This window comes from Stomoxys calcitrans, chromosome 2 (assembly GCF_963082655.1).
Source record: "Stomoxys calcitrans chromosome 2, idStoCalc2.1, whole genome shotgun sequence".
Lineage (NCBI taxonomy): Eukaryota > Metazoa > Arthropoda > Insecta > Diptera > Muscidae > Stomoxys > Stomoxys calcitrans.
The window spans coordinates 154,212,581-154,234,090 of NC_081553.1; the positions used below are offsets into that span (position 1 = coordinate 154,212,581).

Below are 21,510 nucleotides of genomic sequence, written 5' to 3' on the forward strand. Positions count from 1 at the left end.
TTTCCAAGATTTATATCACCATTATTATTACTGGTAAAAACGGGTGCGTTTGTTGTGATATCGGAGACTATAGCATCAACTGTTACCAAACTTGTACTATTTTCACTGCCAAATAAATTAGGTGGATTATCGCCAAATTCTAAATAAGCCACGGTCTCTTCGAAAGGAGTTTCCGCTTGTTTAACTTCTGTGAGACCACTCGTAACAATGGGTTCATCGCCAACATACCAGTTTGATTTTTTAATATGTTCATCGAATTCCTCCGTAGGCATCCCATGTTTATGTAAATGCGTAGAGTTTAGTTCACGTGCCTCAATAGTATCATTTTTCTTTGAGTAATCTATAAACTTTTCATCCAACTCTTTGGAAGCAAATTCAGAGTTGCAATGCTGTTGTTTATATCGCCGAAAGGCCTTCTGAAGAATAATCGCAGCTGAATTTCTAGTTGCTTCAAGCGATTTCTTTCTGTAATTTTCACCTTCTAGTGCTACAAACTTTTGTTGGCGATATTTTCTAAAGGCTTTTTGAATTACAATTATAGCATTATTGAATCTTAATTTAGTATCTTTCAGAGATGTAGAGCTATTTTTTTGAAACAAGTGACCGTTGTTGCCACCATCAAAGGAGCTGTTAGGATTATGTGATTTATCAATAGGTTTCCGTTCTAAAATATCATGCTTTTGGTTATAATATTTTCTGTAGGCATTTTGTATTGTGCGAGCGGCATTTACAAATTTCCCATTGCTATTCCCCCCCTGGTTAAGAGGGTTGTCAATTTTATCCAAAGTTTTCAATTTGCTTGGGGTTTTATCAAAATATGCTTTAAAGAAATTTTGAATAACAATAGCTGCATATTCCTCACTCGCTTCTAAAGACGTTAGCCTACGGTTCTCTTTATGACTGTCGATTGTCTTGAAAATGGGTATGTGAATTCCTTTCTCTGGATTTATTGGGGATAACCGGTTATCATTGCAATCGTTCACCTCATTCTGATCTGGGTCGGTAAAACCTTTATAGTCGGCAACTTTGTCTTCAGAATAAAGTAATTCTTGTGTCTCATTCAACAGATAATGTGACTGAGCTGGAGGATTGGATTCATGTTGTAACTGATGATCGTTACTTTTGCGAACCAAACATTTTGGCTTCCTTTGCAAATAATTTCTAAATGCGTTTTGAATGACAATAGCGGCACGTGACTTATCAACACGTCCATCATGATTCTCCTTACTATTCAAGGTGACGTTTTTAGGCCCGATTACTGGGGGGTTGAATTCATGTTGTAACAGATGATCGCTACTTTTGGGAACCAAACATTTTGGTTTCCTTTGCAAATAATTTCTAAATGCGTTTTGAATGACAATAGCGGCACGTGACTTATCAACAATTCCATCATACTTCTCCTTACTATTCAAGGTGACGTATTTTGCCCCGATTACTGAATCAGTTGGAACTCCGGAATAAGTATGCTTCTTCGTGTCCAACAAATATTTTCTAAATGCTCTTTGAATTATTAAAGTTGCCTTATTTCTTTTATCTGTACTGAACTCCACTTCAATATTGCTATCATCTTTAATGCCCTCATGATTTTGGTTCATATTACGCTCCCGGGTTTTCTTGCTTTTCAAAAATTCCCGGACAGCTCTTTGTATAATTGTGGCCGAATATCTTTCCTTTTGTTCCAAATATATAGTGAGACCTTCTTCATCAATTTTACTTGTTCTTTTGATGTTGTTAATTTCGTTGGTCAAATGATATTCAATATCATTATCCAATGACGGACTGCTGTCAGGCGAAATTGGGGCGAGTTCACTTTCGGTGTACTCATGGTTATGGTTTATATATATGTGCTCGCGGGTTTTCCTGCTATTCAAAAATTGCCGCACAGCTCTTTGAATGATTGTGGCCGAATATCCTTTTTTTTGTTCTAAACTTATAGAGAGACCTTCCTCATCACTTTTAATTGTTTTTTCTAATTTATTAATTTCCTTGATCAAATGATACTCAAAATCATCCTTGTCCAATGACGAACCGTTGCTAGGTGGAATTGGTGCTAGTTCTATGAGTTCTTCATATACGTCCGGCAAAATATTTTTGACGCATTTATCGTGGTCGTTTACATTACTTCTCATTCCATCACATTTTTTATCGGTTAACAATTGATTTAAATCAGGTGTTCGTTGTGCGATTATTACGAATTCTTTTGTCTTAGCCACATCCGGTTCGCTCAATTCTACAATGGTATGCAAACTTGTTTCTGGAGTACTTGAAAAGTGACTGTCCTCATCAGAGCTTACTTTATCTTCATTTCTTCCGCATTTAATTCGAATGATTTCGTCAATGGCCTGTGTTATATCTAAATCGATAGCATCAATATTATTATTTTCAATTTCTATGAGCTCTTCAAATAGTTTCGTTGGAGATTCGGCTTCTAGTTCCGAGTCAACTTCAATGAAATCCATATCAATTTCGATATCAGGCTTCTGACTGGGGCTTTGAGGCTTAGACCTTTTAGAAGTAATGATTTTCTGGTTATCAAAAGGAATTGTAAATGCCATAGCATCCTTATACAATTTACGTTTAGGAGCTATGTTATTCTCCAGAGACGTTTGTGGTATTCCGTGAAAATATCTGGGAATTCTTTCCTCCCCTACACTGTTAATGCTTATATATTTTGTATTATTAGAAACTTCGATTTTCGGCGACTCGGCGATGCTCAATATATCTATGTCTGTCTTTACGGGCACACTCTTATTTTCCGAAGAATTATTTTCGTTTTCATAATTAACTTGAATGTCGCTCTGAAAACTGAGCTCATTTAGAACATCATTACTTGTAACCTTTGTGTATAGCTCTAATACAGCAACATCTTCGCCTACTGATTTAACTGTATCTTCAATTTTCTCTTCATAAAATACCGAATCTTCATGGCGCATTTCTTCAACAGTTTGAATTTTACTTAGGTTCTCCTCATTTTCTTTTGCTTCAGAAGCTCCAAACCGTGTGCCATTATTCATTTGATTTTCCTTCCAAAATGACCGCAAATGAGTTTCAGCAAAGAGTTGATCAGAAAATCTTTCTAGGAGACCGTCCTTACTGTATCTACTTCTATAAGTAAGTGAATTTCGATTGCCAATATTTGCATCAGATGAATTGTTTCCAATGTGACATGTGGATTCCTACTTAATTACAAAAATTAGAACAAATTCTATGAAAAATTTCTTACCAGAAATTACATGCTTGCCATCATCGTCAATTTCGTCTGCATTACTTTTGTCTGAAAAATATTTAAATAATTGAATAGATTAGTGGTAAAGCAATCCAAAACATCTATTACTGCCAGTAATTATCTTATTATACTATAATACTCAAAAGAGAAAATATGGTAAGGTTAGCTTTTATTAGAAGTCTGTAAACAGACTAAGACATTGTCACCCACTGTAAAGTCACTGGAACTGGAGAAGGAAGATGCCTTCTAGTTTCTATAGTTGAACGAGATCAAATTGAACCTTTTCTTCTTGCGAGTGCAGAACAGCAATTTTATTGGTTCTTCATCCCACCATTAGTCTATCAGAATGTTTTCCAACTATACAATGACCTATCATGACGGTCACGATGGGTGGGACTTCTGTTCTAGCAAACGATAGTAAAGCCGATGTAAGGATTGCTTGTTCTTCCTTATATCGTAAAAGTGGCACAGTATAGGTCGGTTTATACAAGTTGGCATATGGATTGTAGCATCTTAACCAATTCCCTTTTCTGTTCCTTCATCAATAGAAAACTAATTTGCAAACTTTTTACAAAGTTTTATCGCCATGACTTTTTAAATCGATCTACGCAATCTGTCCGTCTATCGAAAGCACGCTTACTTTCGAAGGAGTAAAGCTAGGATCTTGAAATTCTCTTGGGTCTTGACTTATTGAGCTTCTAGAGGGCGCAATTCTTATCCGATTTAGCTGATGGTGGATAAGAATTGGTGTTTTGGTACCACATCCAAAAATTGTGTCGAGTATGGTCCAAATCCCCCGCGCGGGGTAACAATCTTGTCGATGCGAGGGCTTAAGGGCTGAATCTAGGGTCGGTGCATTCACCTGAGACATCGTAATGCCCTAGGCCGCCATGGTTTCCTAGGTGAATGCAGTGACTTCGGATTCAACCTAAACTAAAAGTTATCCCAAAAATGCAATCATGAGTGACAATATTACGAAGAGTAACTCTGCAGGTGGTCAGCGGTCCAGTAACGTGAATCTACCTGAACCAATAGGTTCGGTAGGGACACAATATCTGCAGGTCCCAACTTCATTTTATACACAACATACACTATACCAAACATACTGACCCGACAAGACAACATTGATTTGCCCCCCTGCGAGGATTCCTGTGATGGACTCTCGGCAGTTGGAGCGATTCAGCTTTATGAGACGGATTTAGAGGTCTCATCAGACCCGATAGCAGTGGGAATCCCAACTCCTGGTGAAGCGGCAGGTATCTCGCAGGGGGACAAGCGGAAAGTACAGAAGACGGACGAGCAGAAACTGGAAGAAGGCTACAAACACTCATTGCGGTATCTGAGGAAGATGAAGGATCTAGAGCCATCCACTCTGACGATCCGTCTCAAGCGTTGGATGCGCAAACATAGGTTCCACGTTAAGAACGTAAGATCGGCCCTCTGCAACATCGGATGATACCGAAACTGACACCGACGCAAACACTACAACTGGAAATGTCACATACGCTACAGACAATACCGAGACCGCCAGTCGAAGCACCGCGTGCATAATACCAGGCCCAGAAAAGGGCAAAACTGTTAAGACGAGGCCTATCGTTGATCCTGCTGCTAGAGACAGGAAGGGTGGTCAGGAGAGTGTCCTCCCAGCAATGGTCCAATTCAGCGAACAAGCGGCAGCGATCTTGCGATGCGCAGGCGCTTGATGGCAAAAGGGTCAAATAAGAAAAATCCAGCTTGTCTTCAGCGCCTGAACGGTGGCTATCCTGGACTGGAGTAATCCTGAAGGCCGGCTATCCACTGAAAGATCGTTATTAGTTGAAGATACGATTCTCCGAGGTCTATCGGAAGCCATTGAAAAAGGCGAGGATGACTCCTCCGCTGCTTCGATGGTGCCAAGTGGCGAAGGTCATCGGATGCGGTAATAAGAAAGCTCTAGATTTTCTTTCAACCTGCATCGGTGGCCTTGACCCTCTTTGGCCTGGCATGAAGATAGAGCTGGTCCCAATTGATCAGATCTCGCTGGACGACGCTGCGAGTGTGGATTCCCCTTCCAGTATTGGAGGACGAAGCCATACTCCGGCTGCTTAAAGGGCAGAATAAGCATCTGCTAGCGGAGAGCTGTACACTTGTAAGGGACGAGCGAGGAATAAAGGTAATGGCAAGGACCTCTGAATCAGGGTTGGTTCAGAATCCTTGCCACTCCAGAAGTCCACGCTGGGAGAGATAAAGTTCGGCTTAAACCATGTGAGAATGGCCCTGCCCGCCGATGAAGACTACGCCACCAGGGGGCATGGACTGCCTGAAGCAAGCGCAGATGAACCTGAGTGGTGCAGGTTCATGGTTACGTGGTAACATGGTTCGTGGACTCAGATCACGAAATCTAAATCTCATCTCCCCCTCCAAGGAACGTGAAATTAGAAGTTGTATTGTAGCTAGTAGGGATTTGAACCTTACTCTGATTCCTCGTTTCAGCGATGAAGAATTAACGGTTGTGGCGTTAGAGAGACCCTGCAAACCATTACTACCTCCATATATCTACCTCGCCTCCATGTATCTACCGTGCGATATGGACAACCCCCCCCCCCCCCTGCAGACACAGTCTGGGCCCTGGTCGGTTGGTGCGAGGATTAAGGGCATAACCTTGTGCTAGGGAGTGACGTCAATACACACCATAGTCTCTGGGCAAGCACGTATACCAACGAAAGAAGTGAGTCACTTATTGATCACATTTTATCAACGGAGCTGGTTGTATGCAACAGGATTAGGGAATAGGTTATAGATATAACGCTTGTGACGAATAGTGACTCGGTGAAGGTTTTGGACTGGAACGTTTCCACCCAGTGCTCCATTTCGGATCACTGAAGGATATGTTTTCAAGTCGAGCACGAGAAGGGGAGGAGGATACCATAAATAAATCCGAGGGGCCCGACTGGGAGAAGCTCAGGGAACATATGCAGAAATTGGGACCCCGAGAGAGAAAAGCAGAAGGCTTTCTAATAAGTTCAAGAGAGAGAACACGGCAAAGGGCTGTGAGACAGTGGAACGTCTCTCCAACAGAAGGAGTACACTTTCGCGGCCTTCTTATATATTGAGGGAGCTTTCAATAATGTGGAAATAGGGGTGATAGTCGCCGCACTGGACCGCACGAGGTCCCCTTAATCTCCCAGTGGACCAATAATATGCTTTATGGCAGGATTATTAATGCGAATCTGGGATATATTGTGGTCAGAAGGCAGGTGACCAGAGGAACGCCCCAACGAGGGGTGATCTTGCCGATTCTATGGAATATCGTGAAGAATGAAATCATGATGGATTTCGGTGAGAACGGCACGAGGATTATCGCTTATGCGGACGACGTCGTACTGGTCCGAGGAGGGTTTCTGTCGGCGATCAGCGAGATCATGGAAGGGTCACTAAGGAGGTTGTTGGATGGACTATCAGAAATGGGTTGAAGACCAACCCAGAGAAGTCGTGCTTTTCACGCGTAGATATAAGATGCCGTAGTTCAGCCTCCCGTCCTTGGACGGGGTAACCCTGCGGCTATCGAAGGAGGCGAAGTGCCTAGGCATAGTCCTCGATTGGGAACACCGAGGAAAGAAGCCGTAAGGCACTGTGCGTTTTTTACTCCTGCAGGAGGATGTTCGGTAGAAAGTGGGAGTAATGATTTATTGGCCTATATTCGGAACTGCGCCGCCAGGGTGTGGGAGCTCGACATGCTGAAGGAGGATGGTTGCGGTCACAGTTTGATTTTGGGTGTTATGGATGCGGAGGATAGACTGAGGAGGATCTCTGACTATCTAGCACCATTGCCGACTGGAGTGAGGGCATTCGGGATTCGATTTCCTGAGAGGGACGGATGGAGGGCGAATGCTGTAATAGAGGAAGATGAAACCTCGATCTACACAGATGGCTCCAAGATAGACTCAGGGACTGGATTGGTGGTATACTCTGATGCACTCAATGTCAGTGTGTCTCTGAGATTGTTGGACGAGTGTACGGTCTTTCAGGCAGATCTCTTTGCCATTTCAGTAGTCGCAAGAGGAATTCTGGCAAGGGGCTTAACGCCCTCGAAACTCAGAATTTATGTGGACAGTATGGCGGCGCTGAAGGCCTTGGGGTCGAGGATGGTGAGGTCGAAATGCGTGGCGGACTGTTTGGAATCTCTGGATAGGCTCCGGGCCCACGATGTGACGCTGACATGGGTTCCTGGGTATGAGGGGATTTCAGGGAATGAGAGGGCAGACGAGTGCGCCAGAAGGGGTACGTCTGCCCGGGCTAACCAGTCATCGGTTTTGCCTACGTGCTATTTGCCGAGCTACTGAACACAGTTGAGGAGATGGCCAGGGCGGCGTCGGTGGCGAGGTGGGACTCGGTGGATGGTTGCCGGACTGCAAAGCGCTATGGCCGGTCATCGACCAGAGGAGGACGAGAGAGCTGCTGCCAATTGATAAGAGGTCGATGAGTACATTGACAAGGGTCATAACCGGACACTATACCAAAGACCGCTTGGCGGCTCGCATGGGGATACCGCACAATGACTTCTGTAGGAGTTGCCTCGGTGAGGACGAAGAGGAGACTATCGAGCACTTGCTGTGTTCTTGTCCGGGTTTGCAGAGACGTAGGCTTTCCTTTCTGGGGAGCCGTTTCTTCTGTAATCGTGAAGATCTTGCAAACGTACCTCTGGTGGGTCACCTAAGATTTGTTGAAGGAACACGATGATTCCGAAGGGGGGTGCTATAAGCTCCGGTGTGGGTACATCCGTGCTTTTGTGGGGATTGGAGTTTCTTTACCCACCGCTGGGGTTCTCCATTCCTCCTGTCTTTCTTTTATTCATGTATAACCTATAGTCTTAGGTCTCACATCTTCTTTCTCTTCCCTTTCATTCTAGGAACTCACCTTTGGTCGCAACCCACTCAACCTAACCTATGTTCCAAATCAGTTCATAACCTGATATAGCTGCCATATAAACCGATCTCCCGATTAGACTTCTTAAGCTTCTAGAGGGCGATTTGTCTGAGTGGACATGAAGCTGCTTTTTCTCATAACAGAGTAGATTATTCTGGCGCAAGCGCGCTCTCTTTAGGCTAGGTTAGGGTGAAAAGAGGGTGCGGATATTAATACGCTCCATGCCGTTATGGACATACACCTAAGCCAGTAATCGGTTTGTTGTGCGTTCTAAAAACTAAAAAGCAACCTAGAAAACGACAATTTTAAGTTAGGAATTCCTTGCTACTTACAAAATCCTTAATTGTTTTCCATTCCACTCCTCTAAGTTGGATCATGTCTGGTAACGTGTACCCATCTAAGTGTAGGTGTCTGTTAGCCGCGAAAGCCGTGCAATGACATAGAAGATGATCCAACGTCTCATCATCTTCCCCACATGCCATTACTTGGCGCATCGCATATAAGCCGGCACCCAAATGTTGCGGATCGTGCCATCCTCAGAGAAAGCCTTAATCTCCTTCTTACACTCCAAGACTGTTCGTGACCTTACCGTTCTTAAGTTTCATAACTGCATTGGCTGTCTTACACTTTATATGATGTCAATGGGTCGGATATCTAGAAAAGTCTACAGTGCCCTAGTGGGCGTGGTCCTCATCGATCCTCCTATACCAAGCCAACATGTTTTCTGAAGTTGTTGTTGTTCCTTATGTTGCACTTTTTTCCATAGCAGTCCACCAAATTACTGAGGCGTAAGTAATTATTGGTCTTATCACGCCCCTGTTGAGCCAGTGGACTATCCTCGGATTCAGTCCACATTTCGAGCCTACGGCCCGTCTACATAGTGCAGCCGTAATCCTGTTGACATTGTCGTCAATGTCTTCTATGCAATCTTGCCCAAGTCATCTTTTGAGTAGTCTTCCGAGTTTTGTACAGTTGGTTTTCAACTTATTACGGAAGCTTATTGGATTCGGCGCTGGCCTTGCTATTCTTAACCTAATGAAGCGATGTTCTGAGAAGTAATGCTCCATGGAGGCCCTCCAATCCTGAACCTCATCCATAAGATTTCCCTCCAATCCTGAACCTCACCCATAAGCGGTGTCGGAGAGTCGATAGGCAGATAAAATGATGCCAGGTATGCTCCACCGACTCCCTGTCTCATCATTGTTGCTTCCGACTTTGACAACTCTGGGGAAAATACATAAATTAAGTTTTTATGAGAAATAACGCAGGTTCAGTCCAGAGACTTTGTTCCGGGTCTTCCATGGCTCTTGAATTAATGCAATATAACTCTTGCCCTTGCTAATTTTCTCCATCAGAGCGTGTGTAGCAATCTCGCTCCAGTGGAGGTTTATCTGGATGACCTCAATCATGTGTCCTCCATTAGATGGCCTTCTTGAGAGTGGGTGGTGGTCTGCTCTCTGTGCTTTAGACTGCACTGAGTTTCCCGTCACTGCACTGACTGATGTTTTATTATTAGGATCCTTGCATATCCTAGTCTTCCCAATATTGAGAGAGTCGGTAATTGTCTCGTCAAATCTTGGTTTTGCTTGTTTCCATCAAGCGTTCCGTCGCGATTTCGCTGCCCACATCCTTTATGAGGACCGTCGCCTTTGTGAGCTGTGACATGTCTCTCTTACTCACGAGGTTGAGCTTTACACCCAGAGTGTAGATACTTTCAACGAGCTTTTTGACGGTATCAATACATTCAGCTGACGGAAAGCGCAACATTAAGATGTCCTCTCTATACACGCAGCTCATAATTCGAATGGATGGACCTCCTTCAGAGCTTTCTTATTTCGCCCGAACCCTTGATATGTGGAATCAACTTCCGGCTAATGTTTTTCCCACCCACTATTACATCCAGATATTTAAGACAAATGTCAATAAACACTACACCCATTGAGCCAAAAACAAGTTTTGTCGCTGAACACAAGAAGCTCACGATGAACTTTCTTAACAGAGCACGCATTTTGATAATAAAGTTCAATAATTTGCAAGCGTTGTTTGTTTGTATTGTAATACCATTCATGGATAAATTATAGACCAAGCTGAAGATGTTTGACAGTGAAGTAAAACACGAAACGTGCGTAAGCTGTTTAAACCAGTGCTGCCAAAAAGAAAATAGCAAAAAAATCACCCTTTACAAATTGGTACTTTCTTTACGAAAGAGATGAAGCGCTCAAAATTGGGATTTATTTATATCCCCTGTTCCTTAGTGGAATGTTCATGGCAAAAGTGTCAATTTACACTTAAAAGGGGGTATCAAAAAAGGGGCTGGCGAAGTGGACCACCGGGTTGTAATATAAATAAAAGAGACACGTGACTGACTGATCATCGCCCAGCCCGAATGTTGGTCTTGGGTCATAGGCACGGAATAAGATGGGATTTGGTGATATTCGTGCGTTAAAGTACTAAAAAGAACGAAATGGTGAAATTATGATTTTGGGCTGAAATTGAAGAGCGTCTCGAAAAAGAAAGGTTTGGAAGAAATAGTGCATTTAGTACCGCAATTGGTGGATGTGATTGTCAATTTGGTCAACGGACATCGTGTGTTGTTTTCAAATGAACACCACTCAGATGAGTGCCATATGAAGCCAAAGTAAGCAGAAGAATGGGACATCAAGTTTTGTTGAGCGGCATAGATATACTCTGCTATTTTTTTGCACTTACTTTTTTATTTTTGAATGAGAATTGTTTGTATTTATTGGTGACGTACGTGCCATCTGCCTCCGTCTGTTCAAAAGTGACAGACTTACTTCCATTTTTTACCCTTCACCGCTTAGTTATAACATCCTTATAACTAAGTGCATTTGTTTGTAACACCCAAAAGGAAGAGAGACCCATTGATAAGTATACCGATCGACTCGAATCACTTTATGATGTCATTTTGATATTTCCGTCTGTCTGTCTGTTCATGTTAATTTGCACGAGGGATTCTCTTATATAATGTCTCTCGATATTATTGGTGAATTTCATAGGAATCATTAGTCCGATTTGGACTAAAATTGCAATAATGTGTTGATTTTCTTGACTCTCCACATTACTGGGGAATTTATATATATATATATATATATATATATATATATATATATATATATATATAAAAGGAGAAAGCACAACGCTTTCTCCTTTACTGGTTTTCTTTACCCAAGCCATTACAAAGCACGCAAATTACTTTCAGCTTCTATTCAGTTGCGCTCAATGTGAGCCATCATGCGTATTGCTTAAGCTGCCATTAGAAGATATGGTCATATGTAATTTCAAAAACAGCAACTCTCAAATTTGTACACATCGTGTGATACGTAAGAATAATTTTATATGAAAAATGGATTTTGGATATACATATATGTAACTTTTGCGATTAAATCGAGCTTTCATTTCATTCAACATAAATGTAGATACATGTCTATAAAAAAAGTGCAATACATATGAGAGCATATATCGATTAGAACGCGCTCTATTCGTATTAGACGAATTAGAAGACAAGTCTTATGAATATAGAAAGTGACTGCTCATATGACATGTCTTATCTTCTAATGGCAGCTTTGAAATGCAAAATATGATTGACAATACATTGCGCCTATAGAGAGCTTAATTTTCATCTGGGTAGGCAAAAATTTTTTAAAATGAATTTCTCTCATGACTTCCACTGACTTTATTAAATTTAGTTTTATTCGGTCTCCCCATTTTTGAAATAGAGGTGAATGGAAATGAATCGAGTGTCCCACCTGGCCAATATTTTCACAGCGTGCCTAGAACTTGTATATACTCCGAAAGCCTGGCAGGAGTGCGAATGTTCACATCCGCTAAATCTGGTTCTCCAAGAAATGAAAACCTAAAGTGGAACACCTTCTAACTGCTAGTGCGGGACACACACACAAAAGTTGTTCTAAAGTCTGTTTTTCCTCGACGTCCTTACAGCTTCTGCAAAAGTCGTTGCTGGCAACCTTAAGTCTGGCAAAAAAGGCCAGAGTGGCCTTTCTTGCCCTTTCCAAAATGTTGAATTTGAAGTTCAATTCCTATCCAGCAAAATACCCAGGTATTTTGCGCTTTCTGGAGACAGGTTCCACTGTAGGCAACTTGTATCTCCTGCTGAAAAGCATTTCTTTTGTCTTGCACTGATTATACCCAGACAACTTTCGGTAGCCCACTTTGCTGTTGCGCGTAGAGCTTCCTGAAGTATATCTCTTAGAGTGCTGGGAAACTTTCTCCTAACCGCAATTGTCACGTAATCAGCACACGCGATCACTCTTACGCCTTTTTCTTCCAAAGACAATAATATATTGTTAATGGCTATATTCCAAAGTAGAGAAGACAGTACACCACTTTGAGGAGTTCCGCTGCTGACTCATCTTTTTAGATCCACAGATCTCAAGCTTGGCGTAATGCAAAGAAAGTTTATTAATAACTTACTTACTAAAAGAGTAAGTAAGTTATTAATAAACTTTCTTATGGTAGGGCTGATGCCTAGAAACTCCAACTCCTTCATGATTGACGTCGATTTTACATTATTGAAAGCGCCTTCAATGTTAAGAAATATATATGACATTCTGATACAATCAGAGTATATCTCCCTAAGCCAGGTAACCAGTCTGTCAGACCCTAAGCCAAGTAACCAGTCTATCAGGATTTTAGGCTCAGACCTCCGACGAATGCATACCAACCTCTTCTGGCGCCACATTGTCCGTTGACGAATTTCCCGGTTAACATTGTCCATACATTCTCTGACTTCTGAATATACCCCTCTGTAATAGGTCTTGAGGACAGAATTTTTCTTAGCCTAGAGGCCTAAGATGTATCCTCCACGGAACTGCAGAATTCTACCCAGGATTTGTTCTGAGCCTTTCTAAGCTCGCGCTTATATTTTCTTAGCTCAGCCTTATAGATGTCCCAATCGTGTGGTGCTCTTGTGGCTTTTGCTCTGTTAAAGAGTTTTCTGCTGTCCTTCCTTAGACCAACCAGCACTGTGGTCCAACATTGCGGTCGCTGTTTGCCCTTGGCTTGGCACTAGGGCATACTGACACAAGCGAGTCATTCAGGGCCCGCTTGACCACTAAGTCTATATCCCCCGCAGTTTCCACTTCCTTTTCTAGTATAGAAGGGATAGTGGTGCAGAATTGGTGCCGAAATTTATCCCAATCCGCCTTTCATCTGTATTTTCTTCAGTATTTTCTCCAAAGCTAGACTAATATAACGATGACTAGAGAAGCTGTGGTAATCTAACACTTCCAGTCGCATATTCTTCCACTCATATCTTCCGATACAAAGGTAATATCTAGTACCTCCGGCCTGTTTCTGGAAATAACGGTCGGTTTATCCCCTTTATTACAAATCGCCAGATTGCAACTTATAATATTGGGTTGCCCAAAAAGTAATTGCGGATTTTTCATATAGTCGGCGTTGCAAATTTTTTCACAGCTTGGGACTCTGTAATTGCATTCTTTCTTCTGTCAGTTATCAACTGTTACTTTTAGCTTGCTTTAGAAAGAAGTGTAAAAAAGTATATTTGATTAAAGTTCATTCTAAGTTTTATTAAAAATGCATTTACTTTCTTTTAAAAAATCCGCAATTACTTTTTGGGCAACCCAATATATTCAATAAACATCCGAACTCCCCATATCTGGTGATGTGCATTAGCATCACTTCCAACTATGAGGCTTTTCTTCCCTACAGAAGCAGCTTCAACCAGCGACTTAATGTTGGATGGCGGCATCTCTGAATCGTGTGCCATATATAGGGCAGCCAGCCAGTAATGAGAATTGTTTATTTCAAGGCTGGCTACAACTAAATCTTCAGTGCGTAGCGACGGAAGAAGAAAAACATTTAAACTACCCTTTGCAAGAATACGGGCTATGTTTCTTCCAATTCCCGTACCCTTGAGAAGTTTAAATCCCGGAATTCTTCGTCCACGAACCATTCTTCCACACACCCATGGTTCCTGGGTAAGAACCACGTCAAATCCCTCTGTTATCAGGAGGACCTTTAGTGCCTAAGCGGCCTTAAAATGGTGGAGATTTATCTGTAGAAACCGGACCTTAGTCAGGATTCAGAACTTCCACCACTGTTGTGTTAGCATCGTCTTCTGATTCCACCAGGAGTTCATCCTTACAAGTTTCGTTAGAACTTGTCATGGTGAGATTCCGTACGCATCCAGGGGCAGGTGAGAAAGCTGTGGAACCACTCTTCCTCAGGACACTGGGCACTTACGGTCGATTTCTCCTTAGATTCTTCACAAACTGCTGCTGTCGAAGTACTTTCTGAGTCCCGTGCGTCCCCGCTAGCGCGCACTTTAAGCCCAGCTCAACTTTGTGACACACCCACACAGGGCTTGTCCGGTATCGTTTCGATGCCATCGCCTTCTGTCTCGATTGTGGCAGCGGCATTTTCAGTCGCCTGCAATTCGCCAGAGGCAAGTGTTCAGCAACAACTGCTGAATCGTCTCCTGATTCCCCAACCCCACCGCTTTTATAGACCTTCGATTTCAACTTGTTGAATCCGTACGATACAACCCCTTCAGACTTACTGAGGTCTAGGTATGCAGCCCTGTTCTTCTTCTTTGTCGACAACTATCACCACCAAACTGTCCCTAGCGATATTAGCAAAGGTTCTTGAACCCATCTTACTGTTGTTCGCCTTAGTTATCTTTTGGCTGGCTGCGGTGCAGTTTCCGAATCTAGACTTATAGTCTTTGGGGTAGCCTGTGCAACGAATTCCCGAGCCCAATTTATCGAATCTCTCTCCCTATTAGTGAGAGACTTAGGATCATTCGCACCAAGCCTCTCAATAAACCTGAGAGCGATGCGTCTTCTATTATTCCAACCTCTTAAAGAGCGTGTTGGTTTGCCGGGGAAGGCCGATGGCCTAGCCAAATGATAGGCATGCGAGGAAGGAATAGGTTCGGCCTTGTCCTTTAGACTCGAACAAGGTGTCTTCGTCAAATGCCCCTGCTGACCAGTCGTCTGTCGACTAATGGAGCCTGGAGCAGCCGCTCCACCAGTTGAGGTTTCAGTAGCAGAAAACATGCTGCGGCCTGATACCACCACAGCAGCTGTTGGGTCTTTGGAGTCCATTCTAAGCCTACTCCCGGGTTCTAGATCTGCCGCTCCACTGGAAACAGATGCAGATCATCAACCTCCTATTGGATACCTCTATCGCAGCTATCCTTGAGTGACTTAATTTTTTCTTCCAAAAATAATCACCTATTACAAATTACAGGAAAATTCTTGCGAAGTGAAATAACAATACCTCCGCTCCACTCAACGTTTCAAACAAGATTTTTTTCTATTTTTGCTATTACATCGGCATGTTATATTCGTATGACATAACCTTAAAATTCGAGCAAATGCTGATGTGTAGTGCGCAAAAATTGTTAAAGTTGTAAAAAAAACTGGTTGAATCATATATTTGTAAAAACAATTTAATTTGGGGTTACTTTGATCCGACTGACAACAAAATCAGCTCTTTGGTTTTTTGTCAGAAGGAATAGAGCACGTTCTAATCGAATAAATTACATGTGCTATTTTGAAAATTGACTTTCATATGTATGTTTCGTTTGTATCACACGACGTGTACAACTCCATATGTGCTAAAATGGTCATGTCATAAGACAACAACATGGCGTGTAATAGAGCCTTTAGATTTTCTTTTTCGAGGTTAATTTTTTAGTATTTAGAGCGCACAACAAGCCGAATGCTGGCTTAGATGTATGTCTATAGTGACATGAGATGGATTAATATCCGCACCTTCTTTTCAACCTTACCTAATCTTACCTACTTTAATTGGATATGACAAAACATTTGTTCCGCTAGTCGAACGTAGAATTGAATGGTGATCAAAGCGTCTCGATCTTCCGTGCTCATTCTAAATTCTATGACATCAAGTTTCGAGGAGGTTTGCGTTTATCACTGACAACATGATGTAGCCAACGCAGTCGCAACAACACGGGCAGTATCAGTATCTTCGTCTGTCGAGAGGTGGCCTTATTTCTAAACTGCTTACTCAATTTAAAGTAGCATCTGTTTGCCAGTATTATTCTTCGCTTTATTTCAAAACTGGTGTCATTCGTTTCGGTTACGGCGGCGCCGAGGTATATAATGTTGCTAACTATCTCAAAGTTGTGATTTCCAACTTTCTCCATTTTCTTTATCTGATCGGTTGTACAGAGCGTTTTGGGAATTGCTATCATCCATATCGACTTATCTCCATTTACTGCCGGACACATTTTCTTTCGATTTTTTCAAAGGCAGCTGTTATTACTTCCGGTGACCGATCTATGATGGCTTTGCCGACGACATCGACAACCTTCTCCAGCAGGATATTAAAGAGATCACACGATAGCTGTCTCATTGTCAAAACCTCATTTGGTATTCCATGGTCCGGACAAATTCTTGCCTATTCTTACTGAGGAACGCGTATCAGCAAGTGTCATCCTGCAAAGTCTTATTAATTTTGCATGGATACCAAACTCAGACATGGCTTGAAATACCTTTGAACACATATATCTTTTCCAGGATTTGGGGAGGCTTCCGGTATCTAAATACTGTTTTCGCTGTATTTTCTTTGGTGTGGGCAATGGTTTGCTACCGCGCCATTATATCATCGGAACTAGGAGTGCTTTCATAACTCAGTTGGGCCAGTCGAGTGGAGTATGCCGTTTCCATCTATTTAGAGCTGGCAAACTATCGATAATCGCAACATTCGATATTTTCGATAGTTCTAATAATAAATATCAATAGTATCGATACTATCGTTCATTTCCATTCACCTCTATTTCAAAAATGAGGAGACCGAATAAAACTAAATTTAATAAAGTCAGTGGAAGTCATGAGAGAAATTCATTTTAAAAAATTTTTGCCTATCCAGATGAAAATTAAGCTCTCTATAGGTGCAATGTATTGTCAATTATATTTTGCATTTCAAAGCTGCCATTAGAAGATAAGACATGTCATATGAGCAGTCACATTCTATATTCATAAGACTTGTCTTCTAATTCGTCTAATACGAATAGAGCGCGTTCTAATCGGTATGTGCTCTCATATGTATTGCACTTTTTTTTTATAGACATGTATCTACATTTATGTTGAATGAAATGAAAGCTCGATTTAATCGCAAAAGTTACATATATGTATATCCAAAATCCATTTTTCATATAAAATTATTCTTACGTATCACACGATGTGTACAAATTTGAGAGTTGCTGTTTTTGAAATTACATATGACCATATCTTCTAATGGCAGCTTAAGCAATACGCATGATGGCTCACATTGAGCGCAACTGAATAGAAGCTGAAAGTAATTTGCGTGCTTTGTAATGGCTTGGGTAAAGAAAACCAGTAAAGGAGAAAGCGTTATGCTAAAATTTGGCAAGATTGGTCAATAAATGCGCTTCTTGTGACTCAAGGATTGAAAATCGGGCTATATATATATATATTTGGTATCCATGCAAAATTAATAAGACTTTGCAGGATGACACTTGCTGATACGCGTTCCTCAGTAAGAATAGGCAAGAATTTGTCCGGACCATGGAATACCAAATGAGGTTTTGACAATGAGACAGCTATCGTGTGATCTCTTTAATATCCTGCTGGAGAAGGTTGTCGATGTCGTCGGCAAAGCCATCATAGATCGGTCACCGGAAGTAATAACAGCTGCCTTTGAAAAAATCGAAAGAAAATGTGTCCGGCAGTAAATGGAGATAAGTCGATATGGATGATAGCAATTCCCAAAACGCTCTGTACAACCGATCAGATAAAGAAAATGGAGAAAGTTGGAAATCACAACTTTGAGATAGTTAGCAACATATACCTCGGCGCCGCCGTAACCGAAACGAATGACACCAGTTTTGAAATAAAGCGAAGAATAATACTGGCAAATAGATGCTACCTTAAATTGAGTAAGCAGTTTTGAAATAAGGCCACCTCTCGACAGACTAAAATACTGATACTGCCCGTGTTGTTGCGACTGCGTTGGCTACATCATGTTGTCAGTGGTACACGCAAACCTCCTCGAAACTTGATGTCATAGAATTTAGAATGAGCACGGAAGATCGAGGCGCTTTGATCACCATTCTATTCTACGTTCGACTAGCGGAACAAATGTTTTGTCATATCCAATTAAAGTAGGTTAGATTAGGTAAGGTTGAAAAGAAGGTGCGGATATTAATCCATCTCATGTCACTATAGACATACATCTAAGCCAGCATTCGGCTTGTTGTGCGCTCTAAATACTAAAAAATTAACCTCGAAAAAGAAAATCTAAAGGCTCTATTACACGCCATGTTGTTGTCTTATGACATGACCATTTTAGCACATATGGAGTTGTACACGTAGTGTGATACAAACGAAACATACATATGAAAGTCAATTTTCAAAATAGCACATGTAATTTATTCGATTAGAACGTGCTCTATTCCTTCTGACAAAAAACCAAAGAGCTGATTTTGTTGTCAGTCGGATCAAAGTAACCCCAAATTAAATTGTTTTTACAAATATATGATTCAACCAGTTTTTTTTACAACTTTAACAATTTTTGCGCACTACACATCAGCATTTGCTCCAATTTTAAGGTTATGTCATACGAATATAGTATGCCGATGTAATAGCAAAAATGGAAAAAAATCTTGTTTGCTAAATGTAGATTGGTTGATGCTGAGTTCTTCAAATTTTTTTAAAAACTCTCGTACTAAACTCGATGCAACTAACACAGAATTTAATTTGATAGCTGAGCGTTTTAAAAAATTTAAAGATTTACTCGATGAATCTTCAAGTCTTGAAGATTCTCTCCGTTCTCCAAACAACTGATCAAGCACCTTTGAGTATTAATACTGGAAATACTGCTACTGGAAATAATTCAACTGTGCCAATTCCGAATACTGATTCTGATGTGACTCAAGCAGAAAATTAAAATTTTAGGAAAACTGAACTGATTACTGATACTCAAGTTGGAAATTCTAATTTAAAAAATACCGAAATGACTACTGATACGAACAACATTGGAACTAAGACAGTGCCACCAATTGTTGTCACACCGTCTGGTTCAAACATTTTTTCTGGTTTGAATACACCTTCTGGTCCTAATAAGTTCTTTTCAACTTTGAATTCTCCTTCTCCACAAAACTTCGTTAGTGCGACAACTGCATCGCTTAATTCTCCAAGGCCTTTGAGGGTTATACCTCCTATGAAAACTGTTTTTGCTGCTCGTTTTGCTGCAGACACATCTGAAGACGATATGAGATATTATATAAAGTCCAAGCTGAACTTAGATGTGAATTTGAAAATATTGAAGTTTCAGTACAGAGACACACGCAACACGGCATCATTTCGAATTATGGTACCTGACTCTGTTTTTTAAACCGTGGTAAGTCCTGACTTTTGGCCACCGAGGGCTTTAGTACAGGAATATATATACAAAGAAAGGATTCGTACAAATATTGCGCATTTGCCTACACGTTCTGAAGATTTACCAAAAAACTAAGGAACTCATCTTCTGATAAACAACTGTTTCTGGTTTATCAGAATGTTAGGGGACTAAATATCAAGTTATCTGGTCTGTATACTGATAGTTTTGGATTCGAATATGATGTAATAATTTTCACTGAAACCTGGCTTCATGGAAACATTTTAAATACTGAAATTTTGTGTGATAGATATCAAGTTTTTAGACGTGATCGTACAATTGGTATAAAAAAAAATCTGGTGGAGGCGTCCTAATTGCTGTCTCGACTGAATACAGTGCATTTATCATAGATGTATTTATTGATCCATCCATCGAATTCCTGGCTGTTAAATTAAAATATGGAAATAAATTTTTATTTTTGACTTGTTCATATAATCCTCCTGGATCTACTACTGAAATCTATAAAGCACACTTAGCTGCTATCCAATCTGTGCTAAGTCTTTCTAAACCAATGGACTCACTAATTGTAACTGGAGATTTCAATTTACCATCTATTCATTGGAAGGAAAATACTGATACAAACTATTTATTACCCGTCACAAAAGATGGTCATGTTGTGGAATTTATTGAAACAATTTTGAATACTGGTTTATGCCAAATTAATAGAATTTTCAACTCTAATGATAAGATGTTGGATTTACTATTTACCACTGAACCTATGCAAACTTCGCTACAAAGAACAAATGCTATTACTAGTCCAGAGGATGTATTTCATCCTACTATTCACGTTGATGTCAACCTTTTTACCTCTTTCCTTCGCAAAACACGATTGTCTAATATTGATAGTATTTATGCTTTTTCGAAAACTGATTACCGAAAACTTAATAATCTTATATCCAAAGTTGATTGGCAAGAATCACTTCCATTAAATGATTTGGATGAGTCGATTGTTATATTTTATGATATTCTTAAGGGTTGTATCCAGAAATCCGTTCCAGTTAAATGTAATTTCATTGGTAATGGGCCACCTTGGAATAATAACAAACTGCGCAACTTGAAGAATAGAAAAAATAAACTATATAAAAAGTATAAAAAAACTGGTACTGCGATGGACTTTTCCAAATACTCTGTTGTTTGTTCTGAATATAACATCTGCAATAAGATCTCATACAACACTTATTTGTCGAATATAAAAAGTCAACTACAAGTAAACCCTAAGTCTTTTTATAAATTTGTAAACTCTAAACGTCGGTCGAATACTTTTCCAAAAGTTTTGAAATTTGGAGCCATCGAAGCGGATGATGACCTTTCCTCCCAAAGCTTCTACGGAAATAGCACGATATCTGTTCCACTAACAACATCTGATACTGTACAGCATTATTTGAGGAATATGAAATGTTCCTACAATCCAGGTCCAGATGGTATCCATAGCAATATTCTTAGGCACTGCGCAAATTCCCTGTCTGGTGTTCTCTCAATATTGTTTAATGAATCTTTACGGAAACAATATTTCCCTCCATTATGGAAAAATTCTTTCATTATACCCCTGTTTAAAAGTGGATGTAAATCTGAAGTCACCAACTACAGAGGAATCGCAAAGCTTAGCGCTATTCCGAAACTTCTTGAAAAAATCATCACTGACTCACTGTCTCATAAAGTTTCTTCACTGTTATCACGATATCAGCATGGATTTCGTAAATCGTACTCAACTGTAACAAATGTTTTGGAATTAACTACAATTGTAAACGAAGGATTTAGAAATCGTTTGCAAACTGACGTTATATATACTGATTTTAGCAAGGCTTTTGATAAGGTAAATCATAGTCTTCTATTACACAAGCTAGACCTACTGGGGTTTTCAGACTCGTTGCTAGCATGGATATCAAATTACCTGTCTAATCGCACACAAACTGTAAAATTTAATGATTCTGTTTCTAAAACTATTG

At 40.6% G+C, this 21,510-nt stretch overlaps 1 protein-coding gene across 1 annotated transcript in view; it reads right to left on the minus strand.

Annotated features, from left to right (window-relative positions):
- Positions 1–21,510, minus strand: part of LOC106094160 (uncharacterized) — a 129,013-nt gene that overhangs the window by 40,749 nt on the left and 66,754 nt on the right. The window contains exons 18-19 of the mRNA XM_059361659.1: positions 3,234–3,274; positions 32–3,176 (exon numbers count right to left, since the gene is read on the minus strand). Of these exons, the coding sequence (XP_059217642.1) occupies positions 32–3,176; positions 3,234–3,274 (3,186 nt within the window). The remainder of the gene's footprint in view (positions 1–31; positions 3,177–3,233; positions 3,275–21,510) is intronic.